This window comes from Myotis myotis, unplaced genomic scaffold (genome assembly GCF_014108235.1).
Source record: "Myotis myotis isolate mMyoMyo1 unplaced genomic scaffold, mMyoMyo1.p scaffold_m19_p_16, whole genome shotgun sequence".
Taxonomy (NCBI): Eukaryota; Metazoa; Chordata; class Mammalia; order Chiroptera; family Vespertilionidae; genus Myotis; species Myotis myotis.
The window spans coordinates 24,698,744-24,726,623 of record NW_023416320.1 but is presented as its reverse complement, the minus strand read 5'-3'; the positions used below and the strand labels follow the sequence as shown (position 1 = coordinate 24,726,623).

The following is a 27,880-nucleotide window of genomic DNA, read 5'->3' as shown; positions in this document are numbered from 1 at the left end:
CCCTTGCGGACCTAAATGACGGCTGAGGAGGACTTGCCTACTTCAGGATAGGTACAGTCTCTCAAAAATGTTCTCAGTTTAACCCTCACACCACCTTTCAAGAGAGTCGCCGTGATCAGCTCCATTTTAAAGGCGAAATGCTGAGGCTCGGGGAAGTGAAGCAAGACTTGCCAGCAAAAAAAGAAAACCTTAAATGGAGACGATCGTTGGACAGGTTCCTTTTTCCTAGGAGTGAAGAGATGGGGCTGGGGCCACTGAGGGGCCCCACATTGACCCCTCTGGCTCTTTAGGCGGATTGGGTACCGGCTGTCAACCGGGAGGCCTGGCAGCGCCCAGGAGGCTGGGAAGAGGGAGCGCGCGCAGTGGGCAATAGCGCGTCTGAGGGCGCTGGGCGCACCACCCGCTCGCCTGCGTCCGCCTCTAGAACCCGGCGCCGGTGCCGCAGGACGCCACGCGGGACGATCCACGCGCCCGCAGCCACGCCGGAGCCCCACGCGAGTCACAAGCCACGAGCCACGGCGCGTGCGCGCGGGACTGCTGCGGGCACAGGTTGGCACTGCCCCCGCGAGCCCACCGGCACTGCCCCACGCCTTACCGTAGTTGCTCCCCGGTGACCAGGACCTCAGCCATGCGCTCCAGCTCCCTCTGCTGCGCCCCGCCACTCCCGCTGGGGCTGCTGTCGCTGCCGCCGCTGCCCGCGCTGCCGCCCTCCATGCTCGGGGCCGCGTCGCTACCACTGGCTTCGCTGGCCGCCGGGTTTGGGTGTTAAATCAGACTGCCCTCAGCGAGGCCTCGCCCGCCATATTTGTTAGGGGCAATCCCGTTGCTCACGCGCGATTGGCTGGAAAGGGAATCCCTGTGGGCAGGCTGAGGTGCTAGGCAAGTCTGTTCCTGGAACTCCAGCTTGGGGGCGTGGCCGGAGCCCCGCGTGGTCGGGGGGCGTGGCCGAGGGAGGAAAATATAAACATCTGGGCGGGGCACCGTTGGTGCGTTTTGTGCACTGGTGAAGGTTGAATTAGGTGAGCTTCTGCTGTGGGACCCTGAGGACAGGCTGGGAGGTTACTAAACAAGTGTGAAGGTATTTTGACTATACTTTCCATGCCCCAAATTGCTAAAAAGTAAAAAAAAATTAACAGTATAGCTAAATAGTGAACGATAAAGAATCTACAGGTCACTGCAGGGCATGGAGAAATTAAGTATTTTTTCCCCTAATCCCCTTTATCAAAGACAATTTACTTATCTTATGTTGTAATCAATAAAGAACGCTGGCCTAAGAATCAGACAGATCTGGGATCCAGCTCCACGCCTACAAATAATTCTCAGTTTCCAATTTTACAAAATAAAAATAATTGTGGGTACCACTTGTTGAGAGGTGTTGCATTAAAGATGCTTCAGGTAATTGTTACCTTCCTTAATTAATGCAAAAAAGCCATAAAATGGATATTGTCTTCATTTTATATCCAGAAGCAGGCTCAGAGAAATCGAGAAACTTGTCCAAGGCTAGCAGCTAAGTGCAGGAAGTAAGAATCAAACCCAGGACATTCTGGCTTCAAAGTTGTGTGCTTAAAAGATTGCCTCTTAGTCCTAGCTGGTTTGCCTCAGTGGATAGAGAGTAGGCCTGCGGATTGAAGTGTCCCAGCTTCTATTCCGGTCAAGGGCATATGCCCGGGTTGCAGGCTCTATCCCCATTGTGGAGCATGCAGGAGGCAACCGATCAATGATTCTCTCTCATCATTGATGTTTCTATCTTCCCTCCCTTCCTCTTCCTCTATGAAATCAATTAAAAATTTTTTTTTTTAAAGAAGATTGCCTCTTAAAATAGGGATTTAATGGTATTGTCAACCTTTCAGGGAATAGGGAAGGAACTTTGACTAATGCCAAGTGTCCTGTTTTCATGTCTCATGCAGGGTCAGAGCCTGGTCTACAGGAAAACCCGAGTAATGGTAATGGCAGCAGTCATTGTTGTAGTAAAAGACTATCTGTGTATTGAAGGTTTGTGCAGTTTGTTACAGTATTTGCATAAATACAAATATCTGCACCCTTACAACAAATAAATGTGAAACTATTTTTTTAAATTAGCAATATCTTGCAAAACATGATCTCTCAGTTGCCTATATGTAGTAGAAGTCTACAAGATAAAAATGAAAATGAGAGGGCTGCTAAAAATCAACTGCTCTTCTTTGGTATATTTTATATCAGTTCTGCTATTCAAGTATTTGTACTCTTGTGTTGAAAGCTTACTGCTTTTTTTGTTTGGTTTTGTTATTAGCATTTTGTTTTTAAAGATCACTAAAGCCTTTTCCAACATGTTGCAAGATCACTACTTAAATTAACTTAAAATTTGCAACAATTCATTGAACATTTATTCTGTGCTTTATATGGTGCTAAGCACTTTGTTTATATTATTTAATTTGTTCTCACAAAAAGCCTGAGAGTTAGGTATTTATAATGTCAATTTACAAAGGAAAGGCTTAGGCATAGAAAGATGAACTAGTTTGCCTAAATATCACACCTAAAAAGTTGCACAGCCCTCAAACCCTACTTCTGTAGATTCCCATCCTCAACCACACTGCAGAAGAAGAACAATTGTCCAATTGCCTCCTGAATTTAACAATGAGTATTAGGCAACTCTTTTGCCAAAAGAAATTATCTACATTTCTTAACTTTTTAAATAGTCCAATGCAAACATGTAAACAAAGTGAGAAAAAGTTCCCAGTGAATGTGATTCTAAGAGCCTCATTCTGCATCAAATAAAGTAATTTAGCAAAGTAGACATCCCAGAGTTAATGAGTTTAACAGCTGTTTTTTGCTTATATTTTAATCCTGTAAAATAGAATATCAAGAGTTTGCATGGGCTTCACACTCACACATGCAGTTTCTCTTCTGATCTCGTCATTACTAACTTCGAAGCCTTATGCTAGTTACTTAACTTCCCTGGACCTCTATTTCCTATCAATAAAGCAGGATAAAAAAAAATACCTACCTTTTGGGATGTTATGTGGCTTAAATTAAATAACATTATGTAAAGTTTTCATGTATACTAAATGTGTTCAATAGCTGTTCTCTTTATGATGCTAGACAAAACCTTTTTTCTCAAGTTACCTCTAATTAATTTTTTAATTATTAGTCCTTCAAAATGAAGAAAAGAGAAGACCTGGCCCCACTAAATCTCTATTTAATTTAATGATTTTAAGCTTTTTGAAATTGCAGAATGAAAAGGCATTAAATTGGTACACATGTCTAAGTATTCATTGTTCAAGCAACACTTTGTTTTATCCAAAAGCTCTGCCTCCCATTGTAAATCATATCACTATCATGAATATCTTTGATTTTTTTTCTCCCTTTTAAATCTACTCGTGTTTTCATTTGAATTCGGGCATCTTTCTTTATTTGAAAAATAAAAATAAAAAATGTCTTGTAAAATGCTTTCTTGATTAATAGTTTCTGAGAAAAAGTTTTTGATAAAAAAAACTCATCATAAAAGTTTATGATAAAAATAAACTATTATTTTTTTAAAAGCACATTAACAAAAGGGAAAGCAATTCAAGTCAGGAAAATACCTGATTACTCCAGTGAGAGGGAGAGAGCAGAACTTATTTTACATGTTTGCAAAGTTTGTGTGTGTGTGTGTGTGTGTGTGTGTGTGCGTGTGGATGGGAAATGGGGAAGTGGTTGCTGATATTGTTTTAACCTTTCTTTTTGACATATGAGACACACCATGCTCCATTGGGTTAGAAAACAGACTCTTTTTCTTAGTAAAAGATGAGTGAACTGACTGCTGAGGACATGTGAGAAGCAATGCAGGACCGTGGGCTCTGGAATAGCTGGTCCCAGAATGAACTATGATCATAGGTATTGATAGACAAGAGAAGCACACTGACAGGACAATTGATCCAATGTGAAGATCTTAGAGGGACTGAAAATTCAAAGACAGCCCGGTTTGATTCCTGGCTCCATTGGGGCGAGTTCATTATCTTCTCTGAGTTTTTTTTTGTCCTCCTTTGTAAAGTTAAGACTATACCACTGCTCTAGCCAGTTTTGCTCAGTGGATAGAGCACCAGCCTGCAGACTGAAGGGTCCCAGGCTCAATTCCGGTCAAGGGCACATGCCCTGGGTTGCGGGCTTGATCCCTGGTGGCAGACGTGCAGGAGGCAGCTGATCAATGACTCTCTCTCTCTCTCATCATTAATGTTTCTCTCTCTTTCTCTCTCCTCCCTTCCTCTCTGAAATCAATAAAAAAATATTTTAAATAAAGGGACTATATCACCAATCCCATGGGGTTGCTGAGATTATTAAGTACAACTTAATGAGTGCACTTGTCACAGGTAGAAACTATTAAATGTATGCCTTCTCTTCCAGCTCACCTGACTTATCTCCTTCATGCCTTCTGGCTGTTTCTGTGCTCTGGAACCAGTGCTTCTCAAACTTTGGTGGGGAGGGACCAGGAGTATATATGTGTGTGTGTGTGTGTGTGTGTGTGTGTGTGTGTGTGTGTGTGCATATGTGTGTGTGTGTGTATTCAATCCATTAAAGACTGATACTAGCAAAATAAAATAAAAATGAAATTTTAAAATCACACACACACGCACACATACAATAAAAAACAAATAAAATAAAATAACACACAAAGCTGCCCTGGCTGATGTGGTTCAGTTGGATGGAGTGTTGGCCCATACATTAAAGGGTCTTGGGTTCAATTCCCAGCCAGGACACATGCCTAGGTTTCAGGTTGGATCCCAGGTCAGAACACATACAAGATTCAACCAATGATGACTGCATAACAAATCAATGTTTTTTCCCCTCTCTCTCTCCTTCTCTTCCTGTCTCTCTCTAATAATTAATAAATTTCTAAAAAATAACAAACAAAGCAATGATAGGAGAACTTTGCCCATTTCCTCTTTGTTCTGCTGGCTGGCCAAATAAGGCATATTAACAGGAGAAAATCACAAGGACTTCACATTAAAATTCACCAGAAAGTGAAGCATAATGAGGTATATCTGTCATTCTGAACTAAAGAGGGGGACGATAGGGGTCTAGGACTTCAAAAGGAAGTCAATTTAAAAGGAGATGAGTAAAGAGTTAAAGTTTAGTAAACAAATGTTTGTTGGGTCATTTTGAAACAATGGGACACAGAGAAGACTTTGATAAAAGGCTTTGCTAGGTTCCTCCCTGTTTATCACACACTAGTTCAGGTTAAGCCAGCCGTGGGCAAACTGCGGGCCTGATCCGGCCAGTTTGAAATGAATAAAACTAAAAAAAAAAAAAAAAAAAAAAAGACCGTACCCTTTTATGTAATGATGTTTACTTTGAATTTATATTAGTTCACACAAACACTCCATCCATGCTTTTGTTCCCGGCCCTCAGGTCTAGTTTAAGAACCCATTGTGGCCCTGGAGTCAAAAAGTTTGCCCACCCCTGGATAGTTATCTATGATGATATCTCCCTTCATTAAGCAGGTCCTCATCCTTTATCTAAATTCTTTTTAGGGGGAAGATCAAAGGTTCTTTCTGAGTATTTTGTTTCTTAAAAGTAATCAGCTTAAAATAATTAATATCTGAAAGAGTCATATTTTTGGATGATACACTCTACTGCCCCTCAGAAACAACCTAGGAAATCACAAATATCTGGAAATACAACTCACTCCTAAACAACTCAGGGGGAAAAGTAATTACAAACAGAATTAGGAAATATTTCAAACGGGTGATAATTAAAGATAATGTTTCAAAATTTGTGGGATACCACTAAAACAGAGATTAGAGGAAGATTTATAGTTTTTTTTTGTTTGTTTGTTTTTTAAATATATTTTTATTGATTTTTTACAGAGAGGAAGGGATAGGGATAGAGAGTCAGAAACACCGATGAGAGAGAAACATCGATCAGCCGCCTGCCACACACCTCCCACTGGGGATGTGCCCACAACCAAGGCACATGCCCCCGGCCGGAATCAAACCCGGGACCCTTCAGTCCGCAGGCCGATGCTCTATCCACCGAGACAAACTGGTTTTGGCAATTTATTTATAGTTTTAACTGTTTATATTAGAAAAGAAGAAAGGCCTAAAATCAATGATTAAAAAAATAAAAACTAGAAAAAAAAGTAAAGCAAACCCAAAGTACATAGCAGTTCATATTTAATAAATATTCCTTCTTTTTCTAAGGGACATAAGAAAAATTTTGGGGTGATGAGTGTAACTGCTGATGTTGGCTCTCAGTTCTTGAGTGTGGCAAAGAAAGAATTCAGAGCCAATAACTGTAACACAAGAAGTTTACTTAACATACAAAGCAAAAATACACTGGAAGAGAAGATTCAAGTGGACTGCTCAGAAAGAAAGTCTCAGAGGCAGAAGTGAGACAGCTGGCCTATGTGGTCTCAGGAATCAAGTTACAGAGGCAAAGAAGAGACCTTGGAACCAGGTTCAGGGGGGTTAGCCAGTGACAAGTTGGAGCTGCCCACTGCTCCCCTGGTTTTAAGTCTTGTGGGAACTTTAGAGCTTAGGAGAAAGAAGGCAGGGGCATGCTTCAGGGAGAGCATGTGCAGTGTCTGTTGTCTTAGGGTTTTTATCAGTTTCCTAAAGGCTAGAATTTTAGGGGAGCCTCAAGGTAGGATCTCAATAGAATATTCATCAGCTTTACAGGTGTGTCCTTTAATACGCTGATTCACCAAAATGAGTGTATTGAGTCAGGGTGTGGTCCCTACTGATTGGTTGGCGCTAGTCATTGGTAAATGCATCTGGTCCTGAGGTCAACCACAGCATCGCTTCATCCGGTTTTGCTGCTTTTCTGGGCCTGGATCTGAAACACAAGGCCTAGATATTATTTGTAGTTTGAGCAAAACTCTGTGTCTGGGGTCAACAGATCAAAGGCTTTGTTCCTAAGATTATTTGATGCTGATCAGAACCTCATTGTGCTGAGGGCTTGATGCTTAAGGGAGTGGCCCTGCAAGGGTATAGAAGGCAGGTGAGTAGGGTGCTGCCTGAGGCCAGTTTGAATAAGCTATCTGTTTCCCCATTCCACCTGCCAAGGAATTTTCCTGGCTTCTCCCTATCCTGCCTCAATGAGAATGATCTGCATTTGTCAAGTCATTAAATTATACCCTTTAAATAGGTGCAGTTTATTTTACTTAATTTATATCTCAATCAGGTTGTTTTAAAAACAGAATAGCCTTGAGGCAGAAGTGTAGCCTATGAATTTAGAGAATGTGGGGGAGGGATTACAATAGAGATTGTATAAGGTTTTAAGGGCCTTAGTAAGGACTTTTCTTTTTAACTCTAAAGATATGAATCCACTGGGGGATTTTGAACAAAGATTGTCATGATCTGACTTATACTATTGTAGGGATTGGATGAGATAATATATATAGGGTACGAAGTTCAGTAAATATTTGATATTCCTTCACTTTTCTAGGGCAGTGTTTCTGTGAAACAAAACAATACCACCATCTAGTGGAGAAAATTCTGCTTGTTTTATAAGCAACGCCTTTAAGGCTTATTTAACAAAGGAAGTTAGAATTTAACTTATTTCCCATAGAATTAAATGAATCTTGTAAATCAGAACTTCTTTATCCAGAGTAATTTATGTAAACATAAGGTAATATAGTTTCCAAGACGCTACTTTATTCTATTTTTCCTCCCACCTCAAATGTTGGTAAACCTTCATTTTCAGCCCAGTGTTCAGTTGTACGTCACCCTCTTCCTGGGTGATCTCATTCATAGGCACAATTATTACTACCCTATACAAGCATTTAAAACCTTTATTTTTAGCCTTAGCCGGTTTGGCACAGTGGTTGGGAGGGTCAAGGATTCGATGTGCATGCAGGAGGCAACCAATGAATGTGTCTCTCACATGGATGTTTCTTTCTCTCTGTCTCTCCCCATCCCTTCTACTCTTTCTAAAATTAATGGAAAAAAATATCCTCTAGTGAGAATTAACAAAAAAAGAAAAAGGATTTTCTAGGAATGTGAAAATGTTAAAAATAAAATAAAAGCTTTATCTTCTAGTTCCTGGCCACACCTTTATTCAAATTCCAAGCTCTGAGATAGGGTCTGTGGCAGAACAGCTGCAATCAATAAAAGCTACTGGAACTATCAAGAAGTAAGACCAGCCGAAACCGGTTTGGCTCAGTGGATAGAGCAGAGCGTCGGCCTGTGGACTGAAAGGTCCCAGGTTCGGTTCCGGTCAAGGGCATGTACCTGGGTTGCGGGCATATCCCCAGTAGGAGATGTGCAGGAGGCAGCTGATCGATGTTTCTCTCTCATCGATGTTTCTAACTCTCTATCTCTCTCCCTTCCTCTCTGTAAAATATCAATAAAATATATTTAAAAAAAAAAAAAAGAAGTAAGACCACCCCCAGAACACCAATTTATAACCTAAAACCAGAAGTTCAATCCAACGTGGTGACTGATTTCACCTCATGGTAACCCCTAGCCTCATTATACACCCACTTAATATATTAGCATGCTAAATGACACATCCCTCTCAGCCATGATCAGAAATGAAAAGCCCATATAAGGACACAAAATGGCCTGCAGAGCTCCTCTGCGAAATCACTGCCTCTTGCCCAGGCAGATCCTGCATATTCCTTCCCTTTATTGAATACTCTACTCTTGATTAAATGAACCTCAATAAAGGAAGCAAATTCCGCTAAAGGGGGCTACTCTGTCTGTGGAGTGGCCTATTCTCAGTCTCACTGCTTCACTAATAAACTCACTTTCACTTTAAACTCTATGCTGGCTCATATTTGAATTCTTTCCTGTGAGAAGTCAAGAACCCACAGCGGGTCACAGACCCTCAGGTCCTTGGAGCCCCAGAAAACCTGCATCATCTCTAGATCGAAGTCCAAGGCATGTCCTCACCTGTATATTCCCATGGCCTCTCCATCTCCACATATCAAAACCAGAACTCATTCCATCTCACCCCAATCTGTTCCTATCCTTCTTATACTATGTTGTACATGGCAGGAAATGCCCATACAGGAATCTAGAATTCATCATTGCCTCTTTCCCCTCTCCTAATCCTCATGCCGAATCAAATAGCCACTGTTGCCCATTCTATTTAAAAAATTATTTCTCATACCCAGCCACCTTCATCATTCATTTGGGCTCTTACTGGTCTCCTTTTACTCTTGTTTCCCTTAAATATGTGCCACAAAATAAAATGAGCAACTCTTGCTTTCTCCCTTTTCCCTCCCTTTCTCTCTCTACTCTATTCATGAATGATTTATCATCTGTGCATTTGAAGTTGTTTGTCTGAACATTGGGTTTTGTAATACGGAGGAAAATATTTTTAGTGTGTTTAATTACACATTTAATGCATGAATATGCTCAGTGTTAAAACCTATACATTAAAGATAAATCAAAAATCTCTTTTGATGTCCTCTTCCACTCCCCTTCTTAGAAGTAAACTTTATTACAATTCATTCATTCAATTGTTCAGCAAACATGTATATGAAGATCCATTATATGCTGGGTGCTCTGCTTAATGATGACCTAAATCATATCCTAGTAAACTTTATAGCTTTACAGTCTTAGAAACAATAAAAGCATATCTGCACAATTTATAATAGCTAAGATTTGGAAACAGCCCAAGTGCCCATCAGCAGATGAGTGGATAAAAAAGCTGTGGTACATTTACACAATGGAATACTATGTGGCAGTAGAAAAAGAATGAACTCTTACCATTTGCAATAGCATGGACGGACCTGGAGAATATTGTGCTAAGTGAAATAAGCCAGTCAGAGAAAGATAAGTATCACATCTCACTCATGTGTGGAAACTAATGAACAAAATAAATGGATGAACAAAATAGATACAGAGACATAGAACCATGGAACAGACTGAGGAATTTCAGAGGGAAGGTGGGGATGTGGGTGCTGTGGGGGTTTAGGGATGTGGAGGAGAGATTAATCGGGGAACTTATATGCATACTAGAGGCCTGGTGCACGACATTTGTGCACTGGAAGGGGGGTCCCTCAGCTTGCCTGCACTCTCTCACAGTCCAGGACCCCTCGGGGGATGTCCACCTGCTGGCTTAGGGGACAGGCCTAAGCAGGCAGGCAGACATTCCCTGAGGGGTCCTTAGCGCTGCCGCCCCTGCGCTTGCCAGCCATGAGCCCAGATCTGCTCCCTGGTGGTCAGTGTGCGCCATAGCAACCGGTCATTCCGCCATTCCATCTATTTGCTTATTAGCCTTTTACTATATGGGATGATGAGCTCTTCTCTTAAAAGTTTGTATTCCGGTTACTGTAAGATCTTGCCTTAGAGAACACATAGTGGGAGGTTTACACATCTTACAGGGTGAGTTTGCCTGTCTACTGCAGGCAAATGCAGGGCCTTCTGACCACCAGAAATGTTGGCTTCCTCTTGACACTGGTCCCAACTTGCCATCCAGCACAGACTAGGTACTCAACCAACGGATGGTGTCTCCTAGATATGATATGAAGGTCCCCAGATCCAAATAAATTCCACCAGGGCCTAGCTCCCGGTCCACAGTGTTTGCACCAAACCCAGCAGGATGGTTTTAGAGCCATAGCCTGGGCTGGAAGCAGACTTTGCCACCTCTTGGCTGTACAACCACAGGCAAGGAGCTTGCTCCCTCATTTGCAAAACGGGATGACTGAGGGCCCATTTTACAGGATTGTGGTTTATGAAATTATGCGTGCAAAGTGCTATTTCAAGGCCCACCACTAGCAGAAGATGAGACTATTTTGCAGGCTAGGAAACGGAGTATTGTCGGTAAATAAGAGGGGCATCGGGAGGGGTGGGTAAGGGTTCCGCGTGGCACGCCGCGGGGTCGCAGCTCTGCCGCCAAAGCTTCCACCGAGATGACCCCGGAAAAACGAAAGTGTTTCTTTGCAACATCGCGGGCTCGCCCAGCAGAGACCTGGCAGCAGCCGGGCTGGCGCACGCAGCGGCTTTGGGACCTCCCCGGGGATGCGCCCGCAGCGCGCTCCGCCCCGGAAACACGCCGCCAGCCACTTTGGCGCGCTTTAGAAACAGCTTGGTTCCGTGTAAATTTCCGAGTCGCGGCAGCTCGGGAGATTTAGTTCTAGTTTCTAATTCTGCGGCCCCCCAACCCCGCGCAGCCATGAGGAGGACCCGCGACGAGGTGGACGCGACGCTGCAGATCGCCAAGCTGAACCCCGCGGAGCTGCTGCCCGCCGTGCAGTGCCTGGGCTTCGGCCCGGGGGCCAGCGCGGCCGCCGGCGACTTCTGCCTCCTGGAGCTGGAGCCCGCGCTGTGCCAGCAGCTGGAGGCGGGGTGCAGGTGAGCCGGGCGCCGCGCCTCCTGATTTTCTCTGATGGGGATCTTGGCCAGAGAGGTGCATTTATTTGCCGTGGGGGGGGGGGGGGGGGAGGCTCACAGCGGATTGGTGGCCGGATCCCCAGCTCGCTGTCTTTTCCCTAGGGTTCCACGCCACTGCTAGGCCGTGCAGTGAGCTGGATGGTGTGACCCATAGGACTGCTCCAGCTGGTCTTGCAGGCCTGTGTCAGCGGAAACAGCCGAGGAAACATGTAGAACCTAAGTGAGGTTTTGACAATATTAACAGTGATGCCAGGGACTGCAGAGAACCTTTGGACCTTCTACCTTGAAATCTGATGGTAATAGCTAATGTCTATAGAGTTCTTCCTCCCTTCTACTTATATATATTTTATTCAGATAATAGGTGGGACTGTAGGGAATACATCTAAAGCCATTTTAACAGCCTGGCTGGTGTCGCTCAGTGGTTGAGCATCGACCATGAACCAGGAGGTCAGGTCAGGGCACATGCCTGGGTTGCAGGCTCGATTCCCAGGAGGAGGCGTGCAGAAGGCAGCCGATCAATGATTCTCTCATCACTGATGTTTCTATCTCCCTTTCCCTTCCTCTCTGAAATCGATAAATTTTTTTTAAAGGAGAAGTCTAGAGAATTATTCTTTTCCTTTAGTTTTTTTTCTTTTTTCTTTTTAATCCTCACCCAAGGATATTTTTCCATTGATTTTTAGAAAGAGTGGAAGCGAGAGGGAAAGACAGAGAGAAATATTGATGTGAAAGAGACACAAGGATATTACCTCCTTCATCAGCCCTGATCAGGGCCAGGGAGGAGCCTGCAACCAACTTAAATGCCCTTGACCAGAATCGAACCCGGGACTCTTTGGTCTGCAGGCCGATCCACTGAGCCAATCAGCTAGGGCCTTTTTCTTTAGTTTTTTTTTTTTTTTTTATCCCTTTTTTCTTTATTTATCGCTCAATTTTGTGCAGTCCCAACTCCTGCAAGTTAGGATTACAAGCTGTGGCTTGAATCTCTTCTGCATTATAGGTTCCTCCAATACCTGTATTTTATTATATTAGTTTGTTCTCTTGTAGGTTCCTTTAAATTGAATCCTTTAGCTGTCCTTCAGTTCTCATGCTTCACCCATCAAGCAATATTATAGTTCAACTAGAGGCCGATGCATGAAATTCATGCAAGGGGCTCGGCCCTCGCAGTCCCAGCTTCGTCCAGGAGGTTGTCAGGAGGGATGTCCGGAAGGTTGTTCAGCTGTCTGGTCTAATTAGCATATTACGCTTTTATTATTATAGATGGACAGTCTCCAGATGCTGGCCACTAAGTTTCTTTAAGGGACCTGATGGAGAACTTCACTCATGGGTTTTCATCCCCACTGAGTTGGCAGGGATTTGAGAAAGGACTTCAGATGTGAGGACCTTCTCTTTGCCCAGTTATAATTAACCTACCTGGCAAAACCCAGAAAAACAGAAACCTGGAAATGTGAATTTTAAAATTTGTGTGTGCATGTGAGTGAGGGGGGGATAGTTCTAAACAAAATATTACAAAGCAGGGCTAGTGCAATCCATATATATAAGAGCCCAGCGACCGGAACTGTGAATAACCAGAATGACCAGAAGGACTGGTGGCTATGACACGCACTGCGGCAGCCAACCAGCCTGATCCAGGCCCCAATCCCCCTCCCCCTCCATGGCCAACCTGGCCCCCAACACCCCGATCAGGGACCCTTTGGTCTGCAGGCCGAACCACTGATCCACTGACCGGACTCCACCCATGCACGAATTCATGCACTGGGCCTCTAGTGTAGAAATAAACAGAATAGGTACTTGGGAGTATTAAATGTTATTAGCACCAGGAGGCTATAGAAACCTTTTATTCTTTTCACTTAAACAGAGGCTTAGTTTAAAAATATTTATACAGGCTTCTATTTCAGGTTTTTAAATTCTTTAAAAGAAGTGGATTGTATGCAGGAGGGTTAAATGCTTTACAGATGAGGAACCCTGCTAGAACCAATTCTCTTGTTGCCATTTCAGCATCTTTGTGTTTGGTCTTTCTTTTTCCTCCTCCTCACTTTTTATCCTTTCCCTCTCCCTTCCTGCTGCTTTTTTCCACCTGTGACCCTTTATCAGAGACTTTATTTAGACCAGTTTGTAAACATATCTTCATATTTTGTATTCAGCATCGTAGCCTTCTTTTCACAGGGTCCCAATTTCTTTGTGACATAGCTGATGGTTAGGCCAAGATGTGCCCCTTTGTTTGGAACAAAACAAGAAGGACCACTCTTGGATGGGATCTGGGACCAGCAGCGTGGACATCATCTGGGAGCTTGTTACAAATGCAGAGTTCTAGGTCCCATCCCCAGACCTATTGAATCCCCATCTGCTTTTTAGCAGGATTCCCAAAGATATTCCTACATAAGTTTGAGGAGTACTGCTTGCGCATGTTTTAGAAAATTGTAACATCTTGACTGAAGCTTCTGGATGCTTTGTCTTTTGCTCTTCCCTTAGTTTGCACAATGATGCCATATGGAGACATTTGGCCTCCTTTTTTTAAAATTTTTTATTTATTTTTTATTTTTTTTTTTTTTTTTGGCCTCCTTTTTAAAAATATATTTATATTGATTTCAGAGAGGAAGGGAGAGGGAGAGAGATAGAAACATCAATGATGAAAAAGAATCATTGATCAGCTGCCTCCTGCACGCCTCCTACTCGGGATTGAGCCCACAACCTAGACATGTGCCCTTGACTGGAATCAAACACGGGACCCTTCAGTCCACAGGCTGCTGCTCTAGCCACTGAGTCAAACCAGCTAGGGCAACATTTGGCCTCTTTGGCTTTTTCTTGTCCATGTTATTTTTCCCTAGTGAGGCCACCTGCTGCCCTGCTGGCCCTCAATTGGCCCAGTTCTTGCTCTGTGGAGCCCATCATTGTGTGAGGCCTATGAGAGCATCATGACAAATTTTGAATTCTATCAGCCTAGAGCAGTGGTCAGAAAACTGCGGCTCACGAGCCACATGCGGCTCTTTGGCCCCTTAAGTGTGGCTCTTCCACAAAATACCGACTTCTGCGCATGGGCCACGAAGTTTCAATCGCACTGTACGTGCACGCCCGCACGTGGTATTTTGTGGAAGAGCCACACTCAAGGGGCCAAAGAGCCGCAGTTTGCCGACCACTGGCCTAGAGGATTCGGGGAACAGTTTATAATGAAGATGTCCATTGGCATATCAATAAATCATGTATTTTCTTTTTCCATTTTCCTGTAGTATGGTGATTCGTGGTGATAAAGATGAACAGGCTGTGCTGTGCAGTAAAGACAAGACCTATGACTTGAAGATAGCAGATACTTCCAATATGTTGCTTTTAATTCCTGGTTGTAAAACTCCAGACCAGCTGAAGATGGAAGAAACCCGCTGTAACATTATTCACACTGAGGTACTATAGTTTGTCTCCTGATTATATAAGTATGAGAATGACAACACATGTCTAATCTTGCCTTTAATTAAAAACTTTAGAAATGTAATGTATACCCACAGGAACTCTGAAAAGTTCTCTAATGATATTTGAAAGCTCTCAGCATTGTTTTTGTTGTCTTGTGACGTTGTCTTTGTTTGCCAGTTTGTGGGCTATGGATGACATCAGTCTTTCTGTTTTAGTCCTTACGCTCCTCTTTTGAAGGCCTTAAATTCAGCAGCAAACATCAGGCTCTGGGCCTTGTCTTGTCAATCATACTTTGAACTAATTCGAGAGCAGAAGCATCCCCTGACCTTCCATTTTAGAATTGGAAGGCACCTGGAGATGATCCATTTCAGCCTTTTCTCCTCTCATGTGAAACACTTACTGGGCCCCTACTAAGTGTTAGACGTCAGGCAGGTTCTGGCGATACAGAGAGGAATAACAGTTCTTTATGCATCATTTAGCCTCTATCAACTGGATTTCCTTGAGCGGTAGGTCTCTCACTGGTTCACCAGTCCAATAAGGAGCTAGCTGCAATTCTAAATAGTACAGCGTTCTTGAAGTTTTTCTCCCTTATCGTTGGCTTAATTTTGACATCATGAGTAACACAGAACAAAGGTTCCCTCTTCCCTTTAACATTTCGTCATTATTTGAAGACCGTGCAATGTCTCTTGTTTATTTTCTGTTGTTCAGTCTAAAAGTATTCATTTTCAGTTGTTTCTATTTTGTTTGTAAAATTGTCACCTTTCTGGTTATTCTTCCCTGGGCATACTCTGGTTTCCAAAGTACACGTGAGATACGGAGCTCAGTTATTGGTTCTCACTGTGTTGGCAGTAGCTTCTGAAATGGGGTTTGAAAAGATTCCTGAAGATGCCTATCCACCTGTTTGAGGCGCTGGATCGGTGCCTTCCCAACAGAAAGCAGAACAACCATTTCCCTTTGCTTCTTGTTGAGGGCAGATGGGTGGGTTGAAATTGTTTGAGATTTTTCTTTTAGAATGAACCCTAAAAAGTTATAATATATTTATAATTTTTAGATCTTTGGTTTTTCTAATAATTATTGGGAACTAAGAAGATGTAGACCTAAATTAAAGAAGCTAAAGAGACTTTTAATGGCAAATACCTATGAAGGACCTGACAGTCAAAAGGAAAAGGATTCCAATTGCTCAAAAGTAAGACTATTATTTTCACTTTTTATTTGGAATTTAAAAAATAGAACTATAATTACAGGCACTTACTGGTGACATTTTTACATTTTAAACTTTATATTATGAAAATTTCAGACCTATCCAGAAGCAGAAAGAGTACCGTGTATTCATCACTCAGTTGAACATTTAACAATATTTTGTCAGTCTTGCTTTTTTCTATCCCCTGCTTCCTCCTACCTTGTTTTCCTTTTTCTGGAGTATTTTAAAGCAAATTCTACATATGGTGACATTTACCTGGCTGAAAGCTCATGTTCCTAACTATGCAAAAATAGTTTTTTACAAGTTAGATTTTTATTTAATTGAAAGTTATAATTAGGGACTTTTTAGAAAAGACATTATGGTAAGTATAGGAATACATTGTAAAAAGTATTCTTACTCTAATGTCAAAATTGACTAATTCTTGGAAATATGGAAAAATATAAACCAAGTAAAAATGTTTTTAAGAGTTTTTAATGTAATTCAAAATTATAGAACTCTACTGGTATTCTGAAGACCATATTTGTATTAGAAGTTCTCTTTTTCTCCATTGATTTTTTTTGGGGGGGAGGGGGGGGTTACACCTTTATTTAGATATAACTTATATACCAAACAATTCACTTATTTTTAAAGTGTATATATAATTCAATGTTTTTTAGTATATTTACAGTGGTGTGCAATTATCACCCTGATGAAATTTAGAACATTTTCATCAGCCTCAAAAGAAACCTTGTATCCTTCAGCTATTACCTTCCAATTCTATTTTTCCCAATTTCCCTCTTCCACCTCAGCCCTAGGCCACCACTAATCTACTTTCTATTTCTATTGATTTGCCTCTTCTGGACATTTCACATGAATGGAATTATATCATTTGTGGCCTTCTCTGATTGGCTTCTTGTTTGACTTAGCATGATGTTTTCAAGTTTCATTCATATTATAGCATGTATCAGTAGTTAATTCCTTTTTATTGCTGAATATTACCCTACTTTATGGCTATATCCACATTTCATCCATCCATTCATCAGTTGATGGGCATTTTTAATTGAGATGAACAACACTGCTGTGCTGTGTGCACTCATATACAAGTTACTGTTGCACTTAAATTTTCTAAACTTTTTTTTTTTTTTTAAATAATCCATCAGGGCCATGCTTAGAGGAAGTGGGGTGGGGGGGAGGAGGGGGGCGGCAAACAGAGACATGGATCGGTTGACTTCCCTAGGCTCCCTGACTGGGGATGGAACCCGAAACCTAGGTATGTGCCTTGAATGGAAATCAAACTGGCAACCTTTAGATGCACAGGAGAATGCTCAACCAACTGAGCCACTACGTTTTCATTTCTCTTGGGTATGCATCTAAGAGTAGAATTAACGGGTCATGTGCTTATTCTGCATAATCTTTCGAAGAACTGCCAGACAGTGGCTGCACCATTTTACATTCCCATCATATGAGGGTTCCAATTCCTTCAGATCTTTGACAAAACTTGTTTTTTTTCTGTCTTTTTAATACCCATGCTAGTGGGTTTGAAATGGTATCATTGTGGTTTTGATGTGCATTCCCCTAATGACTAATGATTTTGAGCATTTTTTTCATGTGCTTATTGACTATATATTTTTGGAGAATGTCTATTTAGGAACTCCTTTGTCCAATTTTTAATCGGGTTATTTGTCTTTTTGTTCCTAAATTGTAGGAGAGTTCATTATACAGTCTAAATGCAAGTTCCTACCAGATAGATGATATGCAAATATTTTCCCCTATTCTGTGGGTTGTTTTTTCACTTTCTTGATTTTTTTAAGAATTGTAAATATACATAACATAACATTTACCATTTTAATCTTATGTGGATACTTCTGTGGCATTAAGTATATTCACCTTATTTTGTGACCATCACCACCATCCATCTACAGAAATTTTTTATTTTCCCCAAGCTGAAATTCTATACCTATTATACACTAAATCCCTAGATTCCCCTGCCACCCAGCCTCTCGTGACCAACATTTTACTTACTGTTTCTATGAATTTGACTACTCTAACTATCCCATGTAAGTGGAATCATGCAATAGTTGTCCTTTTGTGTTGATGATGTTTTGAAGAACAGAGTATAAAAATTTTTCATTTTGATGACGTCCAATTTATCTATTTTTCCTTTTGTTGCTTGTGTTTTGGTGTCCTATCTAAGAAACCATTATTAAATCCAACATCACTTATGCTTTCTTCTAAGATATCTACTGATGCCCTGACCGGTTTGACTCAGTGGATAGAGCGTCGACCTTAGGACTGAAGGGTCCCAGGTTCGATTCCAGTCAAGGGCATGTACCTTGGTTGTGGGCACATCCTCAGTAGGGGGTGTGCAGGAGGCAGCTGATCGATGTTTCTCTCTCATCGATGTTTCTAACTCTCTATCCCTCTCCCTTCCTCTCTGTAAAAAATCAATAAAAAATATATATTTTAAAAGATATCTACTGATTTTGTGTAGTAATCATTACACATTAACAAAAGAATTGAGCTAGTGTTTAAATATTGCCTTAATCTACTTTATGTATTCTCCCAAATTCAAGAATCTTAAAAAATATTATTCAAAGGTCTTAAAATGTTGTTTGTTCGTTTTCTCTTGTTTCAGTATACAACTGAAGATTTGCTTGACCAAATTCAGGCGAGTGAGGAAGAAATAATGGCCCAATTACAAGTTCTAAATGCCTGTGAGATTGGAGGTAGCTTTACTTGTCATTGTTATTAATAATGATGATGGAATTGAGCATCATATAAGAGAAAAAGAGACAAGTTTTTGGACATCTTCACCCTATTATGTTTTGTTTATTCTTTTTGGAGGCTCACAGATGATGATATTTGTATTTTGGGGAATGGGTAGAGAATACATGTGATTTTCTTTACATGAAGAGGTCAGTCCATGACCAGTACTTTAACCTTTTGCTTTGGATTAAGAGGTAGTAGGAGAACCATGTTAGCTTAAGAAAGGTCTTAGGTATCAGGTAGTCTAATCCCTTCATTGTTTTTCTTAGTTTCTTAGGTGAAGAAACTAAGGCCTATTTTTAAGGGAAACGGACTTGTCCAGGGCTACCTATTGAGTTAGTGATAAGGCATAGAACCCAGGTGAACTTGAACTTGAATTCCTGGTTCGGAATTAATTTAATAACCTCATTGTATTTCCAAATTGCTTGGAAGATAAGACTGTGTTTCTTCTTGTGATAACATGTAACATGCTTTTGAATATAAATGGTTTTATAGTAAACCTATGTAAAAGATAGAATAGTGTGTATTGGTCTCAGGGGTTGAGGAAGAAGCCCAGTAGTATCTTCTTTAAGTGTTTTGACTGGTTTCCGGTCTGCAGTTGGAGTTTTTTCCCCAGCATCTGGGCCTGCAGTAAGAGTAGGCGTTTATGTGCATTTGTCAGCCCTTTTAAGCTAGCCCAGAGAAGCAGCTTAACTCAGCACCCATGTGTGAAGAAGGAGGAAATCGGCACGGGTTGATAGATTCACTATTCAATTTGCTCACAATCTTTCAAGCAAGATTAACTTTTGTGAAACCTTAACTTGAATGTGTGGCAAATTCTGCTGAGTAAAGCAACTGCGCCTGACTTGAGAACTAGAAACACTTAGCTCACTTGGTCCTAAGCATAGGAAATGCTTTCTTTCTCAGTGTTACATCACAACTCCATTTTTAATGTTGCCTTTATGTTTCAGATTAAGAATAGCAACATTATCCTTTGGAAGTGGTAGATGTGTACTTGATTTGTTTCTCAATGGGTGATGGTAGTGCCTTTGATTATAAGATGGCTTTTCATTTTTCACGGGACTAGGGGAGGGTATCTTGATGCCCAGCCTTTATTTTGCCACTGGTCCACATCGTACCTCTGAGTCTGTTATCTCTGGAATGAACTAGACTTCCTTTTGAGCGTGAGAACCCCCTTGCAGGCTAGCTGAGGTGAGAGTGATGCCCATGGCAGTGCCCCCAGTGGAGGTTGCGGTGTGGGAGAGCGAACCCATGGCCTTCACCTCATTAGTATGACATTCTAATGAAATGACTGTACCAGCCACGTCCATTTAGAACAAGATTATTGTGAGATATTGATTTTAATATTAAAGCACTTGAAAAAAAAATCAGTGTTAGTCATATTTGAACTACTCTTTAAAAACCACAATTTGTAATGCGAGGAAAGCATAAAATGAAGTATTGTTTATTAGGAAAGTGAAGACTTTTTTTTTTTAAAGTAAAGACTTTTAGTGTCTCTTTTTTTTTTTGTGGTGGGCAAGAGCACGCTGCTACTTTATCAGTTTATTAGCCAATTAATTTGCTTAATATGTTCTTTGAGAAATATAACTTTGAATTTGTAGGTTATTGGAGGATTCTTGAATTTGATTATGAGATGAAACTTCTCAATCATGTAACTCAGCTTGTGGATTCTGAATCATGGTCTTTTACTAAAGTTCCTTTGAATATATGCCTTCAGGAACTTGGACCATTAGAGCCAGAGTAAGTATTTTAATCCCTGTCACACCAGATTTCCTTAAAGCGAAGGAAATTATTTTCCAGGGTGGAACTAAACCCAGGGCATAGACTACTTATATTTTGATAGTTTATAGAAATTTAAAAATTATACAACCAAGAAGGGCTTGGAATTTTGAGTACTGGCGTGAATAAATGTGCATTATGTTATTTTTGCATTAAAAATACAAATAAATAATTATGCTAACTATTTTATAATAGAATTGTGCTCATATAATTCATGTAAAAATAATTAGCATGGGATCTGGTACATAGTAGCTTCCTAGTATATATTAGTTAGTTCCTAATGTAAAGTTTTACTTGGCAGCTAAAATCACTTTTACTATTTCAAATCACAAATGTATATCTTAGTTTCTAGTTAACAGTGGTATATAAAATATAATGTATAAAAATGTGATAACTTTTCAAATGAGTGTTTTAAATTTTTCAGAGAAATGATTGAACACTGTCTTAAGTGTTATGGAAGAAGATATACAGAGGAAGGTAAGATTTGGAAAGTATTTTAATGGGTATAAAATCTTGTATGTTAAAATTGGTATGCTTTCCTGAGGTGTGTTTCTGTCCAAAATAAGGACTCCATGGATCATGGGAGGTGAGTTGTGTAGAATTCCTTCTGGGGATTTCATGGAGGAAAAAGAAACAATAGGAGTGTATCACATGGTGAAGATAATATGAAAGCATTGGAAGCCTTTTCTTTAGGTGAAGTTTAGTTCTTTATTTTCCCCAGGTGAAATATATTTTGACTTGAGCGCTGATAAAATCTGTAGAGCAACAGCACAAATGCTACTTCAGAATGCAGTGAAGTTCAACCTCGCCGAGTTTCAGGAAGTGTGGCAGCAGAGCGTCCCTGAAGGAATGATAACCAGGCTTGAGCAGCTTAAGGTGAGCTAGCAATGATGATGGCTACCATGACAACAGATCATCATTAGTTACTAGGTGAAACGAAATTTATGTTGGAACTGAATCTGGAACCAATTTATTTTCCTAGCTACCCGTTAAGTGTATACTATACTCTCAGTCTATCACAAAATCCTCTAAAAAAAAAAAACCCAAACCCAACACTTTATTGAAGTATAATTTACATATCACAAAATTTATTTCTTTAAAAAGGGTTTTGGGTAAATTTAGTGAGTTACACAGCCATCACCACAATCTAGTTCTAGAACAGTATCACCTCGATGAAATCCCTCAGGCCCATAAATAGTTAATCCTGATTCCCACTCCATTGGTTTTTCTCAGTTTCCACCAGCACCATCTTAGCTCAAACTATCATATTCATTTGGCTATAAATAACAGTAATATCCCTAACCAGGCCTTCCATACTTTTAATTTTGCCCTGCTCCGGTCCATTCTCTGTGGTGCTACTGGAATGATCTTTAAAAAAATGCCAGTCAGATTAGATGAATGTCTTGCTTAAATCACTTTAATGGTTGCCCAATGCACTTGAGATATAAAATCCAGAATTCATATTTTGGCCTACAAGGCCTTCCATAATCTCCCCTTCATAATTTCTGTCCTACTCAATACATACCCAGTGTTCTTTCAAATTTTCAAGATCATCAAGCTGGCTTCTAGCTTAGGGCTGTCACTCAAGGCTTTTTGTTCCAGAATGATCTCCCTAATATCATCTGGCTACCTCCTACTCATCTTTGAGTAACTTCATCAAAGAGGCTTCCTTCACTCTAAAAAAAAATGCCTCTCTTTTACTCTTCCATAACACCCTGTATTTTTCCTTCATGGCACTTATCACTTTGCTTTAAAAGTGTTAATTATGTGGCTGCCCACCTCCACTTTGATAGAATTTTGTTCGCTGTTGCTTGCCAATATTTAGCATCCTGCTTGGCATGTAGTGTATACTCAATAAGTATTTGCAAAATAAGAGAAAGGGTTTGCTCAATATTTGCAGAAGTCCTTTTAAGTCTTAGGCACTGTGCTAGATCCTGAGGTGCCATCAACGTCCTAAACTATCTAGAAAGTATTTGGGCTCATTCAGTGTAGTAGCAAGGAAAGTAACCTGATGAGTTTTGCCTTTTGGAAAGAACACTATGACGGTAATGAGGATGGATGCATAGATGGATAGATGGATGGATGGATGGATGGATGGATGGATGAAGGTTGGCTAGATGATGAAAAGGAGACTATCCAGGCTCTCAACACTTAAATATTCCTAACTAAGACAGTAGTAGCTAAAGAAATAAGTGATACAGAATGGATAGAGAAATGTTGAGGGCTTAAAACCTATAGGATAGTGACCACTTAGGTGTGGGGTTCGAATAATGGAATCTAAGGTGATATCTCGGTTTCTTGGCTTCCTAGGACAGTGAGACTAGAGCAGGTTTAGGTGACAGATACTGTAAGTTCATATATAGGTTTGTATATACAGATCAGGTGCTCAGTCAAAGAGACATTTGAATTGCAGATAAATCTTACAGGTATTAGCAAGTAGTCGGTCGTCGAAATCATGGTTTAGTTGAGGTTATACAGAACTGACAGTGAGATGAGTAGAGGGGCAGGATAGAGGCCCAAGGAACTGTGACATCAAGTTAGGAGGGAAATAATGAGATGGTGATGTCAGAGGTAAAGATTCAAAGAGGAAGGAATAATCAACATTAACAAAGAAAACAGCTAATGTGATGAATCCAAGGGCCCAGTGGCAATGACTGGTTACTGATAACCTTGAACTAGAGCTGTCTTTATAAATTGGTGTGGTAGAAGCCAGGTTACAGAGGAAAAAGGAGAAGTCAAAGAAGTCAAAGTTTAAAGAAGCATTTCTTTTTTCTTTCTTTTTTTTTTTAAAGAAGCATTTCTATGGAAAAAAAAAATTATTAGGTTTCAGTAGCTTGTGTTTCATGTAGCTGACATTTTAAATGCCCTGGACTAAGCTAAACCTAAACATAAAAGAATAAGCTGTATTTAAACATTAGACCATTACTTTACTCTTTTTCTCATTTCTTAATAGGGTTTGGCCTTGGTGGATAGACAGTCAAGACCAGAAATCATATTTTTGCTAAAAGTAGATGATTTACCTGAAGATAATCAGGAACGTTTTAATAGTCTATTCTCTCTAAGGGAGAAATGGACAGAAGAAGATATTGCTCCATATATTCAGTAAGTACTTTATTAAATTAAATATCAATTTTGAGGGCTGTTCTTTTAATAAAGAGTGGCATAGTGTTTTGGATTTTTATTAGAACACTTTTATTTTTGAGTATTTCCCAAGGACACTGCTTCCTTTGAAATTTTCTCAAGTGGAGGCTGTCTTCTATATTATCCTCATAACCACTGATCCTGAAGGTAGGGTATGTGTTATCTTTCTTCCTTATTAATTCATATATATATATATATATATATATATATATATACACACATATATATACACACATATATATTAATATATTTTTATTGATTTTAGAGAAGAAGGGAGAGGGAGAGAGAGATAGAAACATCAATGATGAAAGAGAATCATTGATTGGCTGCCTCCTGCATGCCCCCTACTGTGGAGTCCACAACCTGGGCATGTGCCCTGAATGGGAATTGAACCCTGACCTCCTGGTTCATAGGTTGATGTTCAACCACTGAGCCACACCAGCCGGGCACTTACTACTTCTTCTAAAATCACTTTTCTGCCCTCCTCCCTGCAAAATTGCGGCTCCTAGAGGTACAGTCAGACTATATACCCATCTCTGAGTGACACCTGTTACCTTTCCTGCTGCCTTGCTTTAATATCTTGTAGAAGCCAGATTGCAGAAGAACAAGTTAGCCCAGAAGCCACTAACACTTCCCTCTCTTCGCTGTGTCTCACCTATTAGGTCCTCTCTTTTTACCCAGATTGGATTACCTGGTCAATTTCTCCAACTATTACTCTATACCCTCCACTCCTTTGATCCCCTCTCTCTGTCTTCTCATATCTCCCAGGCAAAAATATACAAAGATTAAACCCAACTTTCTGCTTGCTCTGTGCCTTCACCCGGGCAGCTAAAATTTCCTGGAATTGGTCTCCCTACTTCTATTTTGCCCCCTTACCTTCTCCCTCTTTTTCACTTTTTGTGAATATATAGTATAATGAATGCTCCATGAACTCAACACCTACTTTCCATAATCATCACTCATTGCCTCCATTATTTAAAACTTAGATGGATTATGCTTTTCCACTAATTAAAACTCTCTTAGTGGCTTCCCATAATGCTTAGAATTAAATCACTACTTCTTTCCATGGTTTTCAAGGTCCTACGTGATCTAACTCTTGCTCTCTTCCTATTCTTCCCTTTCCTCATTATGTGTCCGTCCTAATATTCTCTTTTTTGGGGTACAGAAGAGGAAGCTAAAGTTCAGGGAGGGCAGGTAACCTTGACAAGCTCACACAGGTAGCCTAGTATCCAGGTTCTCTGAGTCTAGACCCCCCTGTATCACATTGCTTGCTTGTATTTCTACTTTGGAGGTTGTGTGATAAAATGGAAAACAAAAACTTTGAAGTCATAGAGAGCTGGCTGCAAAATGTGGATTGTCCTTTACTTCCTGAGCCTCAGTTTCCTCATATCTAGTATGGGGTTAAATAATACATTACTCATACTCTTCTTGTGAAGTTTGAAGATAATACATTCAATGCACCTGGTCAATTAAGGCTTAGTAACTGGTCCCTACCCTGTCTCTCCTACACACACATACCCTATGAGATTTAGGAGAGAAAAATATAAATAAATAGTACTGTGAATAATATGTCCCCTAAAATATTTATGCTATTTATTTATTTATTTATTGTTCCTACAGAGATTTGTGTGGAGAGAAGCAAACCATAGGTGCATTACTCACTAAATATTCTCGATCTTCGATGCAAAATGGTGTTAAAGTTTATAACTCAAGAAGACCCATTTCTTAAAAGAACAACAGTCTTTTCTTTGCAACTAAAGTTCCTTTATAAAGTTGCTGGTTATTATAGGAAAAATATGCTTTTATGCATTTGTATTTCAGACTTTTAAAAACCTTGTACTATGAGGCATTTTTCTTTTCATCTTAAGCATTTTGAAACTACTGCTCTTCTTTTTTCTTAAATGTAATAGGCTATTCCGTCTTTCAAGTTATGTTTGTATTAGGTACACAGTATAAACAAGGACAGAAGAAAGTGTTATTTCTTATGTTTAGTATATCTCTATAGTTCATTTGGTTTTATTGAAAATATTTGCTTTTTAAATATTTAATATTGTATTTCTTTCATTAGGATTTGACATTGTAATCATTAATAAATTTAAATTTTTTTGGAGAACTAAATAGCCAAGAGAATTATTTATGCACTTAAATGCCACTTCTCAAGCAAGTGGGTTCCCATCTAGTTTCAACCTCCCACCAAAACAGGAAGTCACTACATGCTACCAGTTATCTACATTACTCATTTTCATTGATGAAATTGACTTGATAATTGCTCCTCCATTTGTCTGGCTGAAATGGGATGAAATGGATTTGATCCTCAATTCGATGTGAAGGATAATAATACTGCAGTTTATAATCCTGTGGTAGGCAGGTAGACAGACATGAGCAGAGCAAGGATGATAGGCCAAGGACAGAAGATCACCCAGGTTCCTAGCAATGGACAGTTATAGGGTAGGAACTTGTCCCCAAGGTGATTTTTCCTCCCCTAGCATATCGCTGGTCATGTAGTTGAGACCCCCTGACCTTTCCTCCCTAGAGATAACATCTAGGCCTCAGTTGTATTTCAACTCCAGGCCCAGAAAAGCAGCAAAACTAGACAATAGAGGCTACCTCAGGACCAGTTGCATTGAATAATGACCCCCTGCCCTGGCTTAGACCAATCAGTGGAGACCCCTACCCAGAAAGGACACACCTGGGAAACTGCTGAATATTCTATTGAGATCTTCCCTTGGGGCCTCCGCTAAAATCTCCACCCTTAAAGTCCTCAGGACAGAGGACCCAGCTCCCTCTCCCCTCCTGGAGAATGGGCGTCTTCCCTTTCCCCCTCCCCTCAGGTGCATCACCTTTACCTTCCGCACTTCTAAGCTCCAAGGGCCCATCGTTTGCCTCTATAACTTGTTTCCCAAGTCCATTTCTTTTACAAATTACTCCTACCTCTGTGATGTTCTAAATAAATGCTCTCTTATAGTTTGAGTCTTGACTGAATTCTTTCCTAGCCATAACTCAAGTCTGGAGGTTGCTGAACCCAGGTCTGGTCTGACCCCATTGGTCTAACACCCAGTGTCTTCTCACCTCTGCCAACAATCCTGTAACGGAGAAACTCACACAGGCAATACTCACTAGAAAACTACAGTATCTAGTTGGTTTTGGAATGCTTGATAAATTTTTTTTATAGCTTTACTTCCCTAATTTGCTTTTGTTTAGACCAAATTTCAAATTCATCTTAACTAATGAACTTACCATGGGGACAGTTGGAGGGGATAGGCCAAAGTTAAGTCTGGTCCAAGGTTAAAAATAATATTAATGGGTATTTCACAACCAAGATTTAACTGTTGTTTAAATTTACAAAGTTTTTATTCTCACGCACATGAAATATAGATGCGATGCTTCAACAGCATCTTGCCTGTCTTTCAACAAGTTTTTCTGCATCTGTGTGGATCTTTTGTTCTATTTTTTAAAATACGGAGTCAGCAGTGCTCTGGAATTTGAGTCAGAGTATCACGGGTCGAATTACATATTTTATAACAACTTAATCTCCAGGGGCCCAGTGAGTTGATGGTGTCTGTTCACACAGCAAACCAGAGGCACAGCCCTCCTGGTGTCAGTGACTCCCCAGTTCCTAGTCCCCGGGCTCATCTCACACCTGCCCCCCGCCCCACTTCTCAATGCGCATGCGCCAGACCTTCGCTCCGCTAACATTTAAATGCCGCTTCTTTTCCTTCCTGCTCGTCTCAACTCACACTACAGCTATTTGCGTTCGCTTTCCTAAACTTGAGCAGCTCTCATTCACTACGTAGACACTGAATGGCAAATACGGAACCCGCCAGTATCGCGCCAGCCCCGCCCGAGACTCACCAACACTTCCGGCGCCGTCGCATTTCCGCTGACGTCGGAGGTCACAGGTGACAGGCAGGATGTCGAGTGGCGGTGGTGTTGAGCGGTGGCTGAGAGCAGCATCTCCATGACCCGAGCTTGGCGAGGGCGGCTGAAGGGATCCTACGTTGGGGAGCGAGTTGGAGGCGGAGGCGGAGGCGGCGGGGCCGGCCGTGGGCGCCGGGGAGCCCGGCCGGAGGCGTGACTGCGGGGAGCGGGAGCGGCGGGGCCGGCGCCGGGTGATGCCCGCCGCCCTCGGGGAAGCCGGGCAGCCCAGCTCCGCGGGATCGCTTCATGCCGCCCACCGGCTTGGAGCCCGCCAGAATGAACAGGAAGAAAGGAGACAAGGGCTTTGAAAGCCCAAGGCCGTATAAATTATAAGTATTTTTTCCATCGCCCTTTCCTCTTCGGGGTTTGGCTCTCATCCGTTCTGTTTTGGGTTTTGCGTGAA

The 27,880-nt window shown here is 41.0% G+C and overlaps 3 protein-coding genes and 1 long non-coding RNA gene across 14 annotated transcripts in view; 2 read left to right on the top strand and 2 right to left on the bottom strand.

Moving 5' to 3' along the window:
* Window positions 1-856, bottom strand: part of DEPTOR (DEP domain containing MTOR interacting protein) — a 130,670-nt gene extending 129,814 nt beyond the window's left edge. The window contains exon 1 of one of the 3 annotated variants that reach the window (XR_004972472.1): window positions 596-854. Coding sequence is in view for 2 of the 3 variants with exons in the window: in XM_036338163.1 (XP_036194056.1) it covers window positions 596-714 (119 nt within the window). In the remaining variant the exon portion in view is untranslated. Of the gene's footprint in view, window positions 1-595 lie in introns of all 3 variants that reach the window. The other 2 variants (XM_036338163.1, XM_036338164.1) reach the window with 2 other exon arrangements.
* A 5,392-nt stretch (window positions 857-6,248) lies between these two features.
* Window positions 6,249-27,547, bottom strand: LOC118670777. Its single transcript, XR_004972471.1, has 2 exons — window positions 27,412-27,547; window positions 6,249-6,789 (listed from the first exon to the last, which is right to left on the bottom strand). It is a non-coding gene; the product is annotated as an uncharacterized LOC118670777 (long non-coding RNA).
* On the top strand, window positions 10,980-25,672 carry DSCC1 (DNA replication and sister chromatid cohesion 1). 2 transcript variants are annotated; one of them, XM_036338162.1, is made up of 9 exons: window positions 10,980-11,258; window positions 14,519-14,687; window positions 15,745-15,879; window positions 18,509-18,599; window positions 20,241-20,379; window positions 20,843-20,895; window positions 21,140-21,294; window positions 23,372-23,520; window positions 25,180-25,672. In XM_036338162.1, exons 1-9 carry the CDS (start codon window positions 11,080-11,082, stop codon window positions 25,286-25,288), a joined length of 1,179 nt encoding a protein of 392 aa, XP_036194055.1. In that variant the 5' UTR covers window positions 10,980-11,079; the 3' UTR covers window positions 25,289-25,672. The 2 variants fall into 2 exon arrangements, with proteins under 2 accessions (XP_036194055.1, XP_036194054.1); XM_036338161.1 differs by lacking the exon at window positions 10,980-11,258 and adding an exon at window positions 11,388-11,593.
* Window positions 27,465-27,880, top strand: part of TAF2 (TATA-box binding protein associated factor 2) — an 83,082-nt gene continuing 82,666 nt past the window's right edge. For 5 of the 8 annotated variants that reach the window (XM_036338145.1, XM_036338143.1, XM_036338142.1 and 2 more), the window contains exon 1: window positions 27,466-27,806. In XM_036338145.1, coding sequence (XP_036194038.1) covers window positions 27,724-27,806 — 83 coding nt within the window. In that variant the 5' untranslated portion in view covers window positions 27,466-27,723. Of the gene's footprint in view, window positions 27,807-27,880 lie in introns of all 8 variants that reach the window. The other 3 variants (XM_036338146.1, XM_036338144.1, XM_036338147.1) reach the window with 2 other exon arrangements.